We start from the raw sequence: 17,779 nt of genomic DNA on the forward strand, positions 1-17,779 counted from the left end.
ACAGATCGATCACACAACAATCACTTCTCTCGGATTATACATCTATATAAAAATATACATACGTCGGTTCAGTGCGCGAGTCCATCGGTGCATCGTAACTTTAAGATTTGCTTTATAGTTTTAGTTAAAAGCAAAAATTAATATTAAATGACAGTGCACAGTAATGAAACCGGTATCTGTTTAGTAATGGTGCGTATATCAATTTGTTTTCCATTTTTTTTTATTACTTGTAAGATGGGCCCGCTAATCGCCGAGTTTTTAGCTTGTTGTCTGGCATTTGGATAGTGGATAGTGGCAATTAGATTGGCATCGAGCATTGAAAACCCGTTCAGATCCGAGGGAAATCGCTGCAACACATGTAGATAAAAGCACAAACAGTGGGATTACTTTGGGTTCGAATACCTTAGCATTTTGATTTGGCAAACGGAAGACATGGATTTAAAAATAAAACACATTGCAAATGTTCGGACGGATTTGTCTGGCAAGTCCATTGAAAATGTCAGGACCACAAGTGTGCTACATTAAACGAACAACCAGCGAAAAAGCGTCTGCCAATTCGGAAAATCTCTTTGCATCTATGTCTTTGGTTGTTAACCAAGCTGGCAAGGTCACCACATCGTGCTCAGTCAGTCAGTCAGTCAGCTAGTCAGTGAGTTTAGTGTCCAATAGGATTTTAGCCATAATAATCCCTCGGTGGTAACTTGATCCCCAGTTAATATGGTATCCCTGCTCCAAAATGTAATCGCCTGCACTCGACACTCGAGCATATACATATATTTATATAGAAGCAACTTGTGGCGCAACTCGAAAGCCGAAACGGAATATCGGCAATATTAAATGCTCTTTAAACAAACATGAATGGCTGTCATTCTATACCCTACCATACCCTCTCCATAATAATAATGGCTACCCGAAAATAATTTACTTTAGCCGCAGAACGAGCACTTCGAGCGCAGATATATTTGTGTAGTATAGCCTGTCCATAGCCATAGATAGTCGATAATCATCGGCGGCTGATTCAAAGAGTGGCGTTGATAAGGAAGCATACGCAGTATAGTGGATCCATCCCACCATTCGGCAAACACCGGGAATTAATTTTTAATCGCATAGGGCCACTTGAGTTGTCACTTGATGAAAGCACGAGACGCAACACCGAATCCCCAACAGCAACACCAACAATAAGAGCAACACCAAAAGCAACAGCAACAGCAACATTGCGGCGGTATCAATCACGACCGATGATACAACATGCAGCACTGTGACCGCCGGCCTGCGATAAAAATCGTATCTTACGCCTCGGATCATTTGTAAAATGTTAAACGGGAAGAGCGGTCCCAAGCACCCAGCACCCAGCACCAAGCTCCAAGCCCCATTCCGCTCAAGAAGTGGGGAAGTGGAGAGAAGTTAACCAAGGAGAGGCAGCGATAAACAAACCTGAAACTTGTTTGCTTCCCCCATGTCGCATGTGTGCGAATGTGTACGTTGCTCTTGTCCACTGAAGTTGTTCCTCTTGCAGTTGTTGCAGTTGACTAAAAGTGTTGACAAAAGTGCGCGATAGGCTTATGTGCACACACAAACACACTATAAACCACACCATACCACACCATACCATTCCATACCATACCATACCATACCAAACGATACCATATAGAGGACCGATCCAGGCAGTCATTGGACAACTTACAATCAAATTGCTCTTAGGACGTTGTTGCAGCTTGTCGTTGTTGCCGTTGTTGCTGTTGCTGTTGCCGTTGCCGCTGTCGTCGTTGGCAGCAATCGGCTGTGTAATTTAAATCAATGTTGTCAATCGAAAACATGATTTGTTGGTAATGGCGGCCCCACTTTGAAGATCGTCGGACCGATGGGGTAAGGGGTTTCGGGACTCAGTTTGTGAAGTGGGGCAGGGGGGGAAGAATCCATCCATCGGTTGGGATCCCAGCTCCGATTCTCTGAGGTTCCGAGGTTCTGAGGCTCTGAGGTTTTGAAGGGCCCGTGGACAGCCCACAACCCATCCCACTGAAGAGACGCGCTTATCGCACTGATAAGGGGCTACGTTTTTAATTAAGTTTTAGTGCCAGCTGGTAGCGCGGTACAGTAGACCGTCTATTGGGTATTCGGGCTTTTTATCCAGCGCAAGAAGCCGCCCCTTAATGGCCCGCCATAAACTCGAGAAACGGATTGGAAAAGATCAAAGTCGGATAATCAATTTTTTTCGAAATTAACATCGAAGATGGAGAACACTTTTGTAAATAAGTTTCGTTGTGGAAAAGGGGCTTTTACCAATTATACATTCTTATAAGCAATTTAAGGAGTGCCGTTTGGTATACATTTTTATTAATTCTTTTATTTTATTTCTAAATATTTTACTTATAATTTAACATATTGTCCATAATCAACTAGGAAAACTTCATTGTTCCAAACTCCTAAATTCTGTTAAGCAAATGCACTCAACGTCGTCGTTTTTCTTAACTTAACTTGCAGAATGCCGTTTCAACTCACCTTGCCACCTCGTCGCCCAACACGCCTCCAACCAACGCTCCGCAGAGTCCGCCCTCGACGCTGCCCACGCTCGCCTGTCCCGCCGCCCAGCCGCTGAGTGCACCGGGTATCTCCGGGCCAGGACACAGTGGCATGGTGACCTCGACGGTGCCGCCGGGCGCCCGCTCCACCTCGCCGTGCGGCCCATCCGCCGGCCTGCCCGCCCTCTCGCTGGTGGGCGCCCCGCCACCGGGGCCACCACACTCCTCCGCACCCGGAGGAGCACCGGCGCCCGGAGCGGGCAACCCGCCCAACCGCTGCTGTGATACGGGTCGCACCATCTACACGGATCCGGTGAGCGGCCAGACGATCTGCTCCTGCCAGTACGACATGCTCAACTACCAGCGACTAGCCGCCGCCGGAGGCGTACCGCTCGGCGTCTATCCGGAGGGCATGTCCGCCTACCTCTCCGGGATTGCAGCGGATCAGCCGCCGTTCTACGCCAATCCGGTAAGTGAACTCGGTCGTGAGTAATCTTCGCTATTTTGGGGAGACATGGGTTCTGCACTGAACCAAAATCATGAGTTCATCCTCCTTCTTTCCATTGAGGATGTAGTTTTTCATCAGGATTATGTGTATGTGTCTGTAGGAAGTTCTTATTCTTAGTTAATGATGCTTCATAACTTTGTTTGGTTTGGTTTTAAGACTATTTTGTTTGCTGTGCATCATAAAGCCTGTTCATAAGTCATATAACCCGAACAATGGCGCAATAAATTTGTGAATTTGTCGACTCGAGGAGCGGGAGACCACCATCGAAGTTGGAGTTGAAGTTGAAGTTGAAGTTAAAGTCGCGTCGTCATTTGATCGTGTACCATGGGGGTACCGTGTACCCAGCCCCGTCCACGCTTCCGAACTTGTACTGTGGCCTACAGCGGAGCCTCGCTTGCAGCGATTTGTCAGCCCGGGGGGCCACAGGCCACAGGTACTTAGGCCCTAAGCCTACGACTGACCTCTCGCTCGCCCAGTGATATTTCAAGCCACATTATTGTTGCGAAATATGCCTGGGCTTAACTCGATCTGCTGGAGGAGTCGGGGGATCAGGGGATCGGGATCCCCGAAGTGCTGCACTTTTCCGATTTATGGACAATGGACTGGGAGACTGGGAAACTGGGAACCGAGCACGTCTTGGTCACCATCGCCACATGTCCGGCGCTTCGCCGTCGGCCCTTTGTTCGCATCGCTTCTAATAGCATCGTGTAATTTGCCTTTGTTTGCCAACAATTCTATTTGGACACAATGTTCTCGGGGACCACATGCGGAGCCCAAGGAACTGGACACCCAATGGTTTGGTTTTGGTTTTGGTTTTGGTTTTTTGGGTTTTTAGTTTTGCTATCCGGCATGTGTTCGATTCTGCTGAAAGGTTAGTTGGAATCGGAGACACTGCATTTACTGGTCAATTGAGCCAAATACAATGTTTTGACTCGGTTTCTTGTTTTGGTTGTCTCGTAAAATGTTTTCGAAATGGCAGAGATGTAATTCAATGTGTATCCTATTTTTAATTGTCCGTAGAAACTGTGTGGGGAAAGCAATTACATTGATAAATGTTTAATGTGATTTTATTGTTGAAAGTGGCGCATGTTTGTGGCAAGGCAAGAAATAGTTTTGGTTGCCTACATAAAATCACAATTAATTGAAGCCAGTTTTTAGGCTTAATTGGGACATAAAGTTAAAGCACAAATTTCAAACTGCCTTTCAAAAATTTCATTCGAACTGACACAGGTATTCACTTCAATTTGAATGTTCCAATTTGTCTCCGATTCGGTGGCCATTTGATGTCCCTTTGTGGAGGCCTCCTTCTTTGGACTCCCTAACAGCGCCCATTAAATATGATCCGATAAAATGTCGCATTCAGAAGTGAACACATAAATTTATTTGCTTACAAGCCAAAAAGAAAAAAGCCTCAAAAGCTGACGGCACTCGGGCCAAAAAAAAAAGAGAAAAAAAAGAAAAACAGAAGCAGCAGAACCCAAAAACGAGCTGACGACTGTGAAATTGAAACTGAGAGTTTAATGAATGGCCCGTTGAGTATTTAGAATGCCCACTACTTTGGATGAAGTATGAAGTGAATAAAAGTGAATCTGTGACTAAACACTTTGCGGCGGGTGGAAGTGGCAAGAATATTTGCTGATTTGCTGATCTCTGCAAACGCTAATGTGTGATTAAATATTATCGCCGTTAAGTGATTTAAGTGCAATTCGCCCAATCAAACACATGCTCAATTCAATATATTCAAAACGACATTTGCATTTGAACTGGTTTACTTTGAGGAATATAATAATGTGATAAATTTAGAGAACCGGTCCGCCGGCCAGTAGCTGTATAAATTTAACCATTGTGCGCTCAAACAAATTATGAAAGTCGCAGCGAAAAGCATCGATCAGCGATCCAGATCGAAGCTAGATACATATATATATATATGTATATCCATCTGCTGACACAGCAATTAAGTAGGATGTGATTGAAGTGTCATGTGGCATGTGGCAGGCGGGGCACTTGAGATCACGGGGGATTTACACGGCCGTTTAAAAGACAAAACAGGTCGGGTCGCGACATCTGCTAAATAAATCATCCGGGGTCGTAATTAGTCACTTCAGCCGCCGGCGCTAAACTGGAGCAATTTCTCTTTGGATACGCAGCCGTATAGATATAGATATAGATACAGATAGAGATACATCTCCATGCTAGGTACATACATACATGCAGATCCAGGCTAGTTGTAAAAGTGTCTGCTCAATGCGGTGGATTCATTACTTTGACACGAGCTGTCAAGCGGCTGTCAGTTTGCCGCATCGCGGGAATATATATCCCAAAACTCCGACTCCGACTCCAAATGTGACTCCCGTTTCGAAGGTGGATGACGACGACGATGACGATGACGACAACGACGACTTCAGTGGATGGAATGGTGCACCACCGCTGTCATTTCAAATGGCAAAGGCAAAGATACATTTGAAGAGCGCCGCCCGCTAACAAATAGACCTAACCCATGGCCACTCCCGGTGTTTTTTGCCCTCCTTCGCTTTTCCGTTTTCCCATTTTCCAATTTTCCCGCTGCCAGTAGCGCTGCCGGGTTTTTCATCTAGTGTTTTTGGGGGCGTCGACGGCCGATGCCGCCTCGTACCTTATTAATAAATTTGTCAACACGCAAGTGACAGCCTGTCATCCTGTCCGCCCTCCGTCCTCCGTGCATCCATGCATCCATACATCCATACATCCATACATCCATTTATCCATTCATCCGTTTATCTGTTTATCCTTAAGGCCGGAATTGACTTCGACCCTGGCGCATATGTTGCATCCTGCACTCGCTGACACTCGGAGAAATTAATTTCGTTAATTGCCGAATGTCTACCTTCATTTAAAATGGGTCTTTTGTCGGGCAGCTATAGCTGGAATTTTTTCAAAAAATATATATATGTATACTGGGAGTTAATTGAACTAATTGAATGTTTAAGTTTTTTGGGAAAGTAGGGAGAGAAATACATATTATAAGTATATTTTACACAGAGATACTTCAGCTGTTTCTTTAATTTTAATAAAACTGAAAGACAGCTACTAAGATACTATTGAATCAATGTGAATTTATAAGTAAAGCAGGAGTTACGTTGCTATAAATCAGAAAAGTGAGAGAAATATGAGCTAAAATGTAGTAAAAGCAAACTTTCACGCAACACAAAAAGGGATTTCAAATATTTACAGATTTATGTAGCCAACCTGACTAGTCTTATTCGCAAATTGAGCCTAATAATTATCCACTATTATTTTTATAAAGTGACGAGCAGATTAAGTTAGGGCTAAACACTACATGTTTTGCCAGCAATTTGCAAGTGCAGTCGCTTTCAAAATCTAATGAGCAGACTCCCCAGTTGCACTTCTCTGCAACTTTCCCTACGCAATAAAGGGTCCTTTGTGCGGCAGCCCAGAGCCTTCAACTCGAATGCGAACACAGAGCAGAGGCCTTTGGTTAACGGGGCGTATGGGTGTTTTTAGAGCCACTCGACTCGAAGCGGCGGCGGGGCAAGCAGCCAAAATGGTATATTGACTTTTCCCTAGTTTAAGTGCCGCAACATCATCAACGACAACAATGCAAGCATGAAATTTCACACTCGACAACATAGTCGGCACTGGGTTTTTCGCTCCAACAAAAGGACGAAATGTGCGGTATACGCTCATATCCTGTGGGAGCTGCAAAAACTTTTGCCCCCAGCAAGTTTTCTACAAAATGTTGCAGAAAGCAACTACAAATCGGACCACTCTCCTTCGTTATTTCGGCACCAAACCAACACCGAAACGAACCGAACTGAAATCCCATTCCAGTTATCACACTCTGGCATTATAGAGAAAACAACCCCGAGTTCCAGCATCCAGCTTCTAGCACCGAACCATTGAGATCCTGGCACATCCTGCTCCTTGGAACCTTGGCTACATGCACTGATTTGTCAACTTTTGAAAATGTCGAAGTGTTGTCGTGTTGTTTTGGGGGTTGCTTTTCTAATGGCAAGGTGACGCTTGGGTTGGGGCTCCACTTTCTGTAAAGTGGGTGGGTGTTGGGTGGTGGGGTGTTGGGGTGCTGGGGTGTTGAAGGTTGTGTGTGCCAAAGTACTAAATACATTTACTGCTCGCACCAATCTCATTGTTGTTGCCGTAAGTGTTGTGGAAAGTTTTTGTGTTGCTGCCGTTGTTGTTTGGCTTTTTGGCAAAGTTGAAAATGTTCGTTAACAGTAAATTTTGCACTTTCATACGGATGGCAAAAGGAAAAGGAAGCCGAAGCCCTGCGCCTTGCCATTCCTACTCCTGTGTGTGTGTGTGTGGATTGGTGGGTGGGGACGGTGTGTGTGTGTGTGTGTGTGAATGGCCGCCCTGCCCACAACAAACAAATTAGCAGTCATGGCAACGCATACGAACAACGGACAAACAAACAGGCAACACGACCAGCAACAACAGCAACTACAGCAACTACAGCAACATCGACACCAACAACAGCAACCTCAGTGGTACAACTTTATAAGCGAGTTGTGAAAAAAAAGTGTCATCGGGAGTTGGGAGCTCCAGTTTTTAAAAAGGGGAAAGAACAGCGGTACACGGCAAGAAACTTCAAATGCTTTCAAAGCACCACCAAAATGAAAGCATCAGCTAAATATGTTGAATATTCGATGTCATACCAATTCTTACTAAAAACTATATCAAATATTAACTAGTTCAGAAAATGAAAGATCTTACATTGATTTATATATTTTTTATTGTTGTAAACTTAATGTGCAGTGCAGATTAGCTCTCCTAGAAACGAACGCATTCCTTGGCGCGACTCAAACTCAGCGCTGTCGTCAATTTCAATTTCAATTTCGATTCCGACTCTCAATCGGAATACGAATCCGATTCCAATACCAATACGAATACCTATTCCGAATCCGAATCCGATTGCGATTTCGATTCCATTCATTCTTGGCTGCACAGGCGGGAATGCGGCGGGCAAACGTGCGTTTATTTTTAAATCGAAGCAGCAATTAATTAACTCGACCCGTCATTACGCGCATCGCTCAAATCGTGGCGCATCAGGGCGACAGACCACAGGAGCCGGAGGCTCCTCCAGATCCCCACCAGATGCCCACGTTGATGCCCCTCGTTGCTCCACCATCCGGAAGCGGTGCATATAATCCCCAAGGCAGTGCCCATTGACGTTTTGGCGTGAAGGGAACACAGTCGCAGAATTTCCCTGGTAATGAAGACAAAGTCCCATTTTAATTTGAATTATTTAATTTGCCCGCAGACAGGCGGAGATGTTGGTTGGTGGTATCCATGGAATCCCGAGTTCTGGGAGCCGGCAAACCGCACTTCCCGATGCGTGAAACGACGCACTCCGCTTGTTAAGATCCAGCGGATCAGACATCTAACCACTTGAGGTCTTTGTGGCCAACAGTGGTCACTCATTCATGTTCAGCTTGTTGTTCCACTCATATTCGGACTTTTGCCAGCTTGCCACAGTTTCCCTCTGCAAATATTTGCTTTGTCTTCACGGCGATGATTAATGGGCAATGTTAACAGGCCCCATATAAGAGGTGATTACGAGTGTTTGTGGAGTAGCGGAGTATCGGATTTCGATTTATTATACACATCCTATTAGCTCTAACTTTCTTCTGGATACAGCAAACATTGAGCTTTGCTGACAAAATAATAAATAAATATTTACAAACTGATTCTGCGTTGATGCAAAGGTTCTTAAATATTTTTGACCAGAAATATGCACATTGATTAAATAGCATACTTGTGACAAGCTCATATTTCCAGGAATAGATATCTTTAGGCTAGAATCCTTTCCACTTCGTTGATGGTGGTCACATTGGGGCTACTTACTGCCCGAGTGAACAGTTTACAAAGCGAAGTGCCAAAAGTACAAACATTTAAAACATTTTGCAAACGCATAAACATCGTTGCGGAAGAACAAGCTGTATCGGCAATATGCAATCTGGGCAACAAGCCTTTTACAATTGCAGTTGTCGTCGCCAGTGGTAATGCAATATTTAACTCGAAAACGAGTTGCATCTGTGCGGTAACTGTGGATGTTGTCGCTGCTGCAGATGTTGCTGCTGCTGTTGCTGTTGCTGCTGATGTTGCTGCTGCTGTTGCAGATGTGGCTGCTGCAACAGTTGCCGCTGTCGCATCGCAGTATTGGTAATAATAAACGCGAACGCAAACATGTCGAATGTTGTTAATATTAACCACCGCCAGCGCAAAAATCCCGGCACGGGTGCGCTTTTCCACCAGAGAATCGAGCTGCATTGGCAACCAGCTACTGTTGCTCCATGAAGATACTTTGGCTACTTGGATACTTGGATACTTGGATACTTGCTTACTACTTTGCTGGTAGCCGGCAGCAATTTATTATATGCGCTTTGCCCGCATCAACATGGCCTACACGCACTCGCTGCCAAACACGCACGACACAGATTCGGATTCGAATTCGGGACCCCATCCCCATCCCCATCCCCAACCCCGATCTCCATCCGCATCCGCATCCTCATCTCCACTCATTCCCATCTCCACTCCCATTCGCATCCAGCGACTTTTGGCCAATTCCCGTGATAGCCGGGCGTGATTGTTGTAAAGGTTGTAAAACGTAACCGGTTTCCAGCCCAGTCTCTCGCATCGAGCTTCCATTGAGAAATAGGAGCAGCCCGTGTAATTTAATATAGTCTGTCCCGAAAACGCTGTCCATGTTTGGACTAACTGCCTTCTGCTATCGGCAAGGAGTCAGAGGCCGTCTTCCACTCGCAGAAAAGTACTACCAACAAGAAGCTAGAAATTAAACTCCTTACTTGCTTTGCTACTATGCAAGTTAATTCTTTTCAAATTTCTTTAAGAACTATTAGGGACTGCTTGAAATAATATGAACAATGACTGGAAAATTGTAATCAACAATGGTACCTATAGTTCACAATTTAATTCCATTTATTTTCATCAATTGTGAATGATTTATAATGATATAATAGTGAAGAACATTACTTTTCTGTTTCCCGTAAGCAGTTAACATACCAAATGTGATATTATGTAAAGAACCTAAGAACTGTGCCCTAGTTATTATACAATATTTCTAACTTTTGACATTGCAAAATGTTGCCATGATATTTATAACTTTTTTAATGCCAATATATTGCGTAATAGGCTGCTATTATTTCTCCGAGTGTCGTACCTGTCAAAGGGCCTTGGCCCTGGAGTTTGGCCTGCTCCTCGAGATCTGTGGCTGTTGCTTTCGCTGTTTATCAGTCTATCGCCGCTGTACTCGCACTTACCACATGCTGGGCCACCAGTGCCGGTCCCGATCCCAAAACCTTTTGGCCAGTTCCAGACTTCTTTAAGACTTCTCCTACTCCTACTCCTACTCCTGCTCCAGCGGCAAGTCGATGGTTCGGCGATAGCGATGTTGCAACAGCAACAGCAACATTTTCGTGTTGGCGACATAAAAATATTTCCGCTTTTGCAGTGCAGTATTCCAGCGGCAATCTGGCCAGACAGACGCTCGTCGCGACACGGAGACAATAGATTCTGGGATTCTGGGACCTGCATCCGAGTGTCCTGCACTCGTTGGTCCTGCGGTGCCATGTAGATCTCTATCGCAGTGGTTCTCATTGATTTCGCATCTTGTTTTCGTACCCCCGCTGTTTTCCTGTTTTCCTGCTTTCCGACTGGCGACTCGATTTGCAACTCGCCTGTCATAACTGCGGCGGCGGGAATATTCAGCATCATCGCTGCTTCGCAGTGACGAATATGCGTCCGATTTCAACAATATACTCGTATATAACATGTATACTATACGGTGTAGGCACTCCAGCATTATCGCCACTACAGCTGGCGAATGTCGCAGCGAGTTGAGACAAGAGGCGTAGATAATTGTCGTGTTAAACTTAATCAGCGCTCTATATTACACGTCGTGTCCCACGCCTATCAGTGCCAAAGTCTGTGTTCCTAAATGTTTTCTGTGACTTTCGCTGTTCGCGATGCCAATCGAGTGTCTAATGGCGATGTGCAAGTACTGGAGCTGCAGATTAAGGAGCCAATCTCGGGCAACTCCAAACGCTGGCTATTTGCTCCTAAAGTCACTGCCAGAGTCACGAAATGCCCACATGTTCGCCTGATGCTGGCTTATCACCGCATTCTGCTGCACAGTGACACAGAAATGAGTTCTTTTTATGAAAATCATTAACGGAATTCTCACAACCCATTCTATGCACTCAAATAGTTGTTATATACCAAGTTAATCTCATAGTGCTGTAAAGCAACTAAAAGCTTACATGTAAGCACTTCTTTCACACCCATCCAAATTGAACAATAAAGTGCTTATTATAAAGATGATGAGTAATCATATTTTCGAAGCTTTGATAAGAGAGACACATAGCAGGCCATCGATCGACTCAAAAATAAACTCGCTGCTGTCTTAATGATTTGTTTAACATGATTTTGAATAATTTTGGTTCAAGGTCTGGCCCATTGCGCCCCAAGTTCAAGCTAAAATCAGAAATTCGTCCAGAAATTAGTCTAAAATTATAAATAATCAAAAATCTAATCTTTTGGGTTTTTTTGTTTGTTTTCGTTCCAACAGGCTGGCATCGATCTGAAGGAGAACCTGGTGGCCGGAGCATCGCCCTGGCCATATCCCTCCATGTATCATCCGTACGACGCGGCCTTCGCCGGCTATCCGTTCAACAGGTGAGGATTAGTCATAGTTGTGCTGAAAGTGCGAGTTCGACAGATAGTTCCCCCCATTCCCAACTCCATTCCCATTCCCAATCCCACTCCGAATCCAAATCGACCAAAACCCCGATGGTGGTCCGCTGGAAAGGCGTCGATCGGAACGTGAGTGGGATTGGGATTGGATTGGAATTGGGTTTGGGATTGGGATTGGGATTGAGGTGCTGCAGGTGCGTGCAGGTGCATTTAAATGCCGTTTCGGAAAAGTGCGTTCGAATAGTAAAAGTCTGGCATATTGGCACGCAGGCGCAGTGGCATTCGGATTTCGAATATTCAATTTATTCGCTTGTAATTGATCGTTTGCACGTCGGCGGGCTGCTTCCGCCGATTGCGCACCTCGAAAATTAAAAAAAAAATGAAAAGAGGAAAAAACAAGAAATGAAAATCCGAAAACCACAAGCCCATTGCAGTGGCCAAAGTGACATAAATTTCCAACACACAATTGGCGGTTAAACAATCGACGAGAATCGACAACATCCCGTCACGTCACCTCACGTTCGGACAGGTACAACGATGGGCCCATTGTTTCCCCTGTAATTGACACTCATAACAAAATTTGATAGTTGACTCATGCAGCTACTGTTGATATCGATGCGTTGTTGTCTTCTGTTGTGTTTTGTTGTGTTGTGTAGTGTCTATCAGGCATACATATTTGCCATAAATCAATTTTGAGTTATTTCGCCGTGACGTGCTGCTGCTAGTTGGCGAATTGTTCGATTCGAAATTCAGATGGTATACGTTGTATATGGGCCCCACCTTTTAAAGTTTTTTTTTTATTTTCCGCAACAGCACAGCATTACGAACTTTTGGGGGGCGTTGTTGTCGTCACCAATCATTTACAGCGCGCTGATAGGAAAATTAAAAAAATGTATCCAGCTGTCAGGTGATCAAAGGCACTCTGCCTGTCTGCGCAGGTGTTTCGCACTCGGCGACACTTTGCATTCAAACTTAAATTAATTAATGCAGCGAACGCAGCGTCGTCGCTTCCATACACAAATCTACACATGCACAACATACATACATATATGTACATATGTATATGTATATGTATATGGCATCCAGTTGACATCGTTGTCATCCTCCTCTCCATTTGGATCGGGTCGGATGGGAACGGATGGATCGGATGGGATCGGATCCGATCGGATGGGGCAGCTGTCTGAGAACTACAAATGAGACAGCTACACATGTATGCGATGGCGATGGTTCTGTCTTCTGTCCTCCCCCTCTCTCCACCGTCAATGTTTTGCATTCCAAACACTGAGAAAAAACACACAAAGATACAGAAATGCAGAATAGTTGAAGTTGCTCAATCAATAACTTTGAAAAAGCTCTCCTTTACAAGCGCTGAAAAATAACTTGGGAATTATAAGCCTGGAACATAATGAAATGGAAGTATCATGAAATATTTCCCATAGAATGTAGCTCTCTGTAGCTAGTGGGGTCTTTAATGAGTTAGTTTCATATCTCTCAGTGTAGTTCTGTATTGCGGCATATGTATACGCTTGGTCGCAGTGTACATACATATATTCCAATATACTAAAAACGTTCATGTTAACTGCCCACAAAAAGCGATAAAGGACAGTTGTCGTTCGAGCGGCATGCGGCAACATTCGACCATCGACCACCAGCCACTGTCCACCGACCATCGACCACCGACCATTGACCATTGAGTATCGTCTCCATCGGATGGCGGCACAGTGGGATGGGGGGCAATGTGTCAGACCGCAAACTGCACGGGCATAAATGTACGGGCCCATGCAAATGCGTTTATGATGAACAAATTTAACGCAGAACAAAGCACCAGGACCGCCCGCCCACCGTTGCCAAGTTGCTGTTGGCCAGTTTAACAAATTGCAACAATTGTTTGGGCCGTCGCATATATTTAAAGAACTCCAAACGACCTGGCAACAGCTGGGCTGGCTGCATTCCATGCTGGCCTTAATCACCTGCTGGCAATTCGGGGAATGGTCGTTGGATGGTTGGATTGTTGGGTTTCCCTTATCGCGCAAATGATGTCCGCACCAGACTTGTGAACCCCGTCTAATTTGGAATTTTTCTGGCATTTTTTGTATGTTGCAGCTATGGCATGGATTTGAATGGGGCCAGAAGGAAGAACGCCACCCGCGAGACCACCTCCACATTGAAGGCCTGGTTGAATGAGCACAAGAAGAACCCGTACCCCACCAAGGGCGAGAAAATAATGCTGGCCATTATCACCAAGATGACGCTGACGCAGGTGTCCACGTGGTTCGCCAACGCGAGAAGAAGACTGAAAAAGGAGAACAAGATGACCTGGGAGCCCAGGAATCGCGTCGACGACGATGACGCCAATATCGACGATGACGATGATAAGAACACCGAGGATAACGATCTGCTAGGTAAGGGAACTACTTTATTTCAAGTATTTCATATAAGCAATGCGATTGAAATCGTTGAAAGGGGAGATGCCAAACACCCATAGAACGTATAGCTGTAAATTTACTTTAAAAACTTAAAAAATCTTCTAAGGACATTTAACTGAAGAATTTACTAAATATCCAGCAGTTTTAAAATATCTCCGAATTTTTGGTACACGCCCTAGAAAGTAGGCAACGTTTTTTGTCAAGAAGTTACTAGATAGCAAAGCATTTCTGCTACCATTTATTTTTTGCTCTTAGGCTTCCATAATTATTACTCAGCTATCTCAATATGATATTAATTTACCCCTACCTTTTTGCCACTCTTTACAGACGCCAAGGACTCCGGCGTGGGTTCCACGGACGACAAGGACCGCTCCGGTCGCCTTGGCGACATGATGGCCGACCGTCCCGGCGAGAGCAACAACAGCGAGTGGTCCGAGTCGCGACCAGGATCGCCCAATGGATCACCGGACCTGTACGACCGCCCTGGCAGCATGCCGCCGGGCGCCCACCCCCTCTTCCATCCCGCCGCCCTGCACCATCACTTCCGGCCACCGGCGGGATCCCCGCCAGACATCGCCGCCTACCATCACCACCAGCAGCAGCTGCTGCAGCAGCATCAGCAGCATCAGCAGGCGCAGCAGAACTCGCTGCAGACCGCAGTGGGCGGCACCGCGAAGCCGAGGATCTGGTCGCTGGCCGACATGGCCTCCAAGGACAGCAAGGACTCGAGCTCCGGCGCCAAGGATAACCACCCAGAGCTACCGCCTGCGCATCCCGGCTTCTATGGCCATCCCGGTCAGCAGCCCTCGCCCGGCAAGATTCTATCGCCCCTGGCGGCCAGGATACCCAACTATTCGCCCTATGTCCGCCCGGATTTGTATCGCGGCTTCTACGGACCAGCTGCAGCGCATCTGAGCGCTCCCACGCAGGAGTTTCTCGAACATCAGCGCACTTTCGGTGCCAGTCTGGCGGCCCACAATGGACCACTCGGCATGAATCCTCTGCTGTGGAAGGCGGCCGTATCCGGAGCCGCCAATGGACCCCACTTTGCACCGCTCAGTCTGACCACCTCGGGCGGATCGAGTGGGGTGCAGCAGGTGGCACCGCCGCCGGTGGCCTCGCCCTCCGCCTCCAGTTCGTCGTCGTCGATGGGCTGCGATGTGGTGCACATACCCACGAGCAGCGGACAATCGGCTGCCCAGCACATGATGGGACCAATATCCAGCAACTCCACCGCCTCGTCATCCAGTTCGCACTCCGGCAAGATATCGCCCGGCGTGAATGTGACCTCGCTGAGTGCAAAGCCATGACATCCATCGGCGGCATCTCCGGATCCGGAACTGGGTGCGGCCCCAGTTGCCTCGCCCATCTCCGCCTTCCGCTCGCTGATCGCCTTCCGGGAGCAGCAGAAGCTCACCCTCCTGCGGCCGTAGTCACTCCCAGTTTCGATTCCGATTCCGATTCAGATTCAGATTCCGATACAGATTTCGAGGCCCGGGCTTGAAAGGTATAATTACACTTTCGGACAATAATTTACAATGTGATTATTCGGTATTTTGATTAACGCCGCTTATACCAAATAGCAAGCAAACGACAAACAAATAACCAGCTGAAACGCAGCGGTTCCTTCGGCATGGGCCCCCAAAAAACTTGAAAATTTGATTAAAGACACTGCAAAAAAATATAAAATGGCAAATAAAAACAATTCGAGAAGAACAAAAAACCGCTGCCCCAGACGTTGTGCAATTTTGTGGAGAAGATAATCCAAAAACCATTCGAAGATACGTTAATTTAATTACATACAACTTATGCAATCAGAGCTTATAGGATGTAAATTGGAAGATATATAGCAGGGCGACATCAATGAATACATACATACATACATACCCGACCACTAACATATAACCAAGAGATGACCCATGGCAGATGGCAGGTGACAGGTGGCAGATGGCAACTGGCAGATCCGAAAGACCCACTAAATTATAGAAGCACAATTCCTGGCAGCTAGGTCCACTTCTATCCTGTAGATTACGATTATATCATTGCTTTTTTGATCGATTTGAGTTCGAATCTAGCGGAACCCTTAAAGGCCCTGTGGCAGGACCCCCAAAAACATATCAACCCAAGTCTGCTGAACCCAATCCTTTATCATCCAAATCCATAATCCCTATCCATTTCCATTTCCCGAATGACCGAGCCCAAACCCAAGCCAAATGTACACGAGCAATCATTGATTTAGCTGTTATTGTTTTTATCGTCTTAAGTTACCAATTTGTTCCTGTCGTTTATAAATTTAATTTATTTTACTTCGTATGTACCATAATTTTCTACGTGTGTAATTATTTCCTAAACTAGAGATCCATGTATTGCTGTACTTTATGCACAAGTTGTAAGTATGTAAGCTCGCGTAATTGTAGCGCCCTAAGCGTAGTGTAAATTAGTAAAACTGTATATACTTATAATAAAAGAACGATAATGAGACACATTAAACAAAAGCCACAATTATTGGTATAAATAAAACAAAGAAATTGCTTTTTTATTGCATTTCAGGGACCATTTTTGGAGTTTTTTTATAGGAAATAAATGCGAGGTATTCACTGGAATAAACATTAATAAAAAAAATTGCAGTTTTTACTCCAAAATATTGAACGTTTTATAAAAATGTAGTTCGCTGATCTTGTATGTTTACTCACTTATTAGCAACAAAAAACCAATCTACGTTTCTTCACTCACGATGATGTCTAGACTTCATTTAATGGGACAGCTTACCAGTGCGTTTCGGTTTCTTTTTTCAATATCAAATGAATTCGAAGTGCAAATAAACGAACCTAAACAAAAATTTGAAGTTTCCACTAAAAAATGAGAATGATGAGCTTTGTATTTGCTACCCATCATTGCAATGTCCATAAGTGAAAGAAAATACTTTTATGCTCGAAGCAAAAAATTCGCATTAAAAAAGTGCAAACAACAGCTATAACAATTGAATCGAAGAATATATAAATCGAAAAAACAAAGAGGTGTTAATAAAGTGGAACACAAATGAGAACCGACTTTCGTTCGTCTCGTTTCCTTTGGCCAAACTAAAGTGCAGTCTTATTTTTATTGGTTTTTATCATAGACAGTGCTGATTTAAGGGCTCGTTGGTATACGATGGTGTACGATAAGGCCGAAAGCAAAAACAAAAGCAATATTTGGCTATAAACGTGTTTTCCTGTGTGTCGCTGACCGGAAACGCATTCGCCGACATAAACAGAACAAGAGCAAAGTGAGCAGAAAACTTATGAATGGAGTTAACAAAAGGCGGTATATACATACACATGGCCAAAGTGGAAACTTGACTGTGGTGAGCCGGGGGTTAATAAACCCCACCAGTTATTTATGGTCTTCCATTATCGACTATCGAAGCTCGATTTGCTTGAGCTCATCCGCGGTTAAGTGAGATATCGCTTCAAGAGAAGTGGACTCCCTTTGAGCTCCGCAAGGAATACCATTTGGCTGAGATGAGTCTTACTATTTCAATGTTATTAAGCATTAAGTTGCTTCTATTACTCAGCACTTCATCAACTGAAATTCCATAATTTCCACATGTAACAACA

General features: G+C 45.1%; 1 protein-coding gene across 1 annotated transcript; it reads left to right on the top strand.

Annotated features, from left to right (window-relative positions):
- The first annotated feature begins 61 nt into the window (after positions 1 to 61).
- LOC120449105 (homeobox protein caupolican) lies at positions 62 to 16,685 on the top strand. The gene is made up of 5 exons (XM_039631414.1): positions 62 to 189; positions 2,482 to 2,988; positions 11,633 to 11,739; positions 13,861 to 14,159; positions 14,511 to 16,685. The coding sequence occupies exons 1-5, from the start codon at positions 148 to 150 to the stop codon at positions 15,491 to 15,493; spliced, it is 1,938 nt and encodes a 645-aa protein (XP_039487348.1). The 5' UTR covers positions 62 to 147; the 3' UTR covers positions 15,494 to 16,685.
- The last annotated feature ends 1,094 nt before the right edge of the window (positions 16,686 to 17,779 follow it).

Source organism: Drosophila santomea, chromosome 3L (genome assembly GCF_016746245.2).
Source record: "Drosophila santomea strain STO CAGO 1482 chromosome 3L, Prin_Dsan_1.1, whole genome shotgun sequence".
Lineage (NCBI taxonomy): Eukaryota > Metazoa > Arthropoda > Insecta > Diptera > Drosophilidae > Drosophila > Drosophila santomea.

Bases quoted from the DNA above. Each gene is read 5' to 3' on its own strand.
- LOC120449105 (XM_039631414.1), top strand. From the start codon at position 148: ATGACAGTGCACAGTAATGAAACCGGTATCTGTTTAGTAATG. The intron at 2,989-11,632 runs GTAAGTGAACTC...TCGTTCCAACAG, and splicing joins CGCCGTTCTACGCCAATCCG to GCTGGCATCGATCTGAAGGA. The intron at 11,740-13,860 runs GTGAGGATTAGT...TGTATGTTGCAG, and splicing joins GCCGGCTATCCGTTCAACAG to CTATGGCATGGATTTGAATG.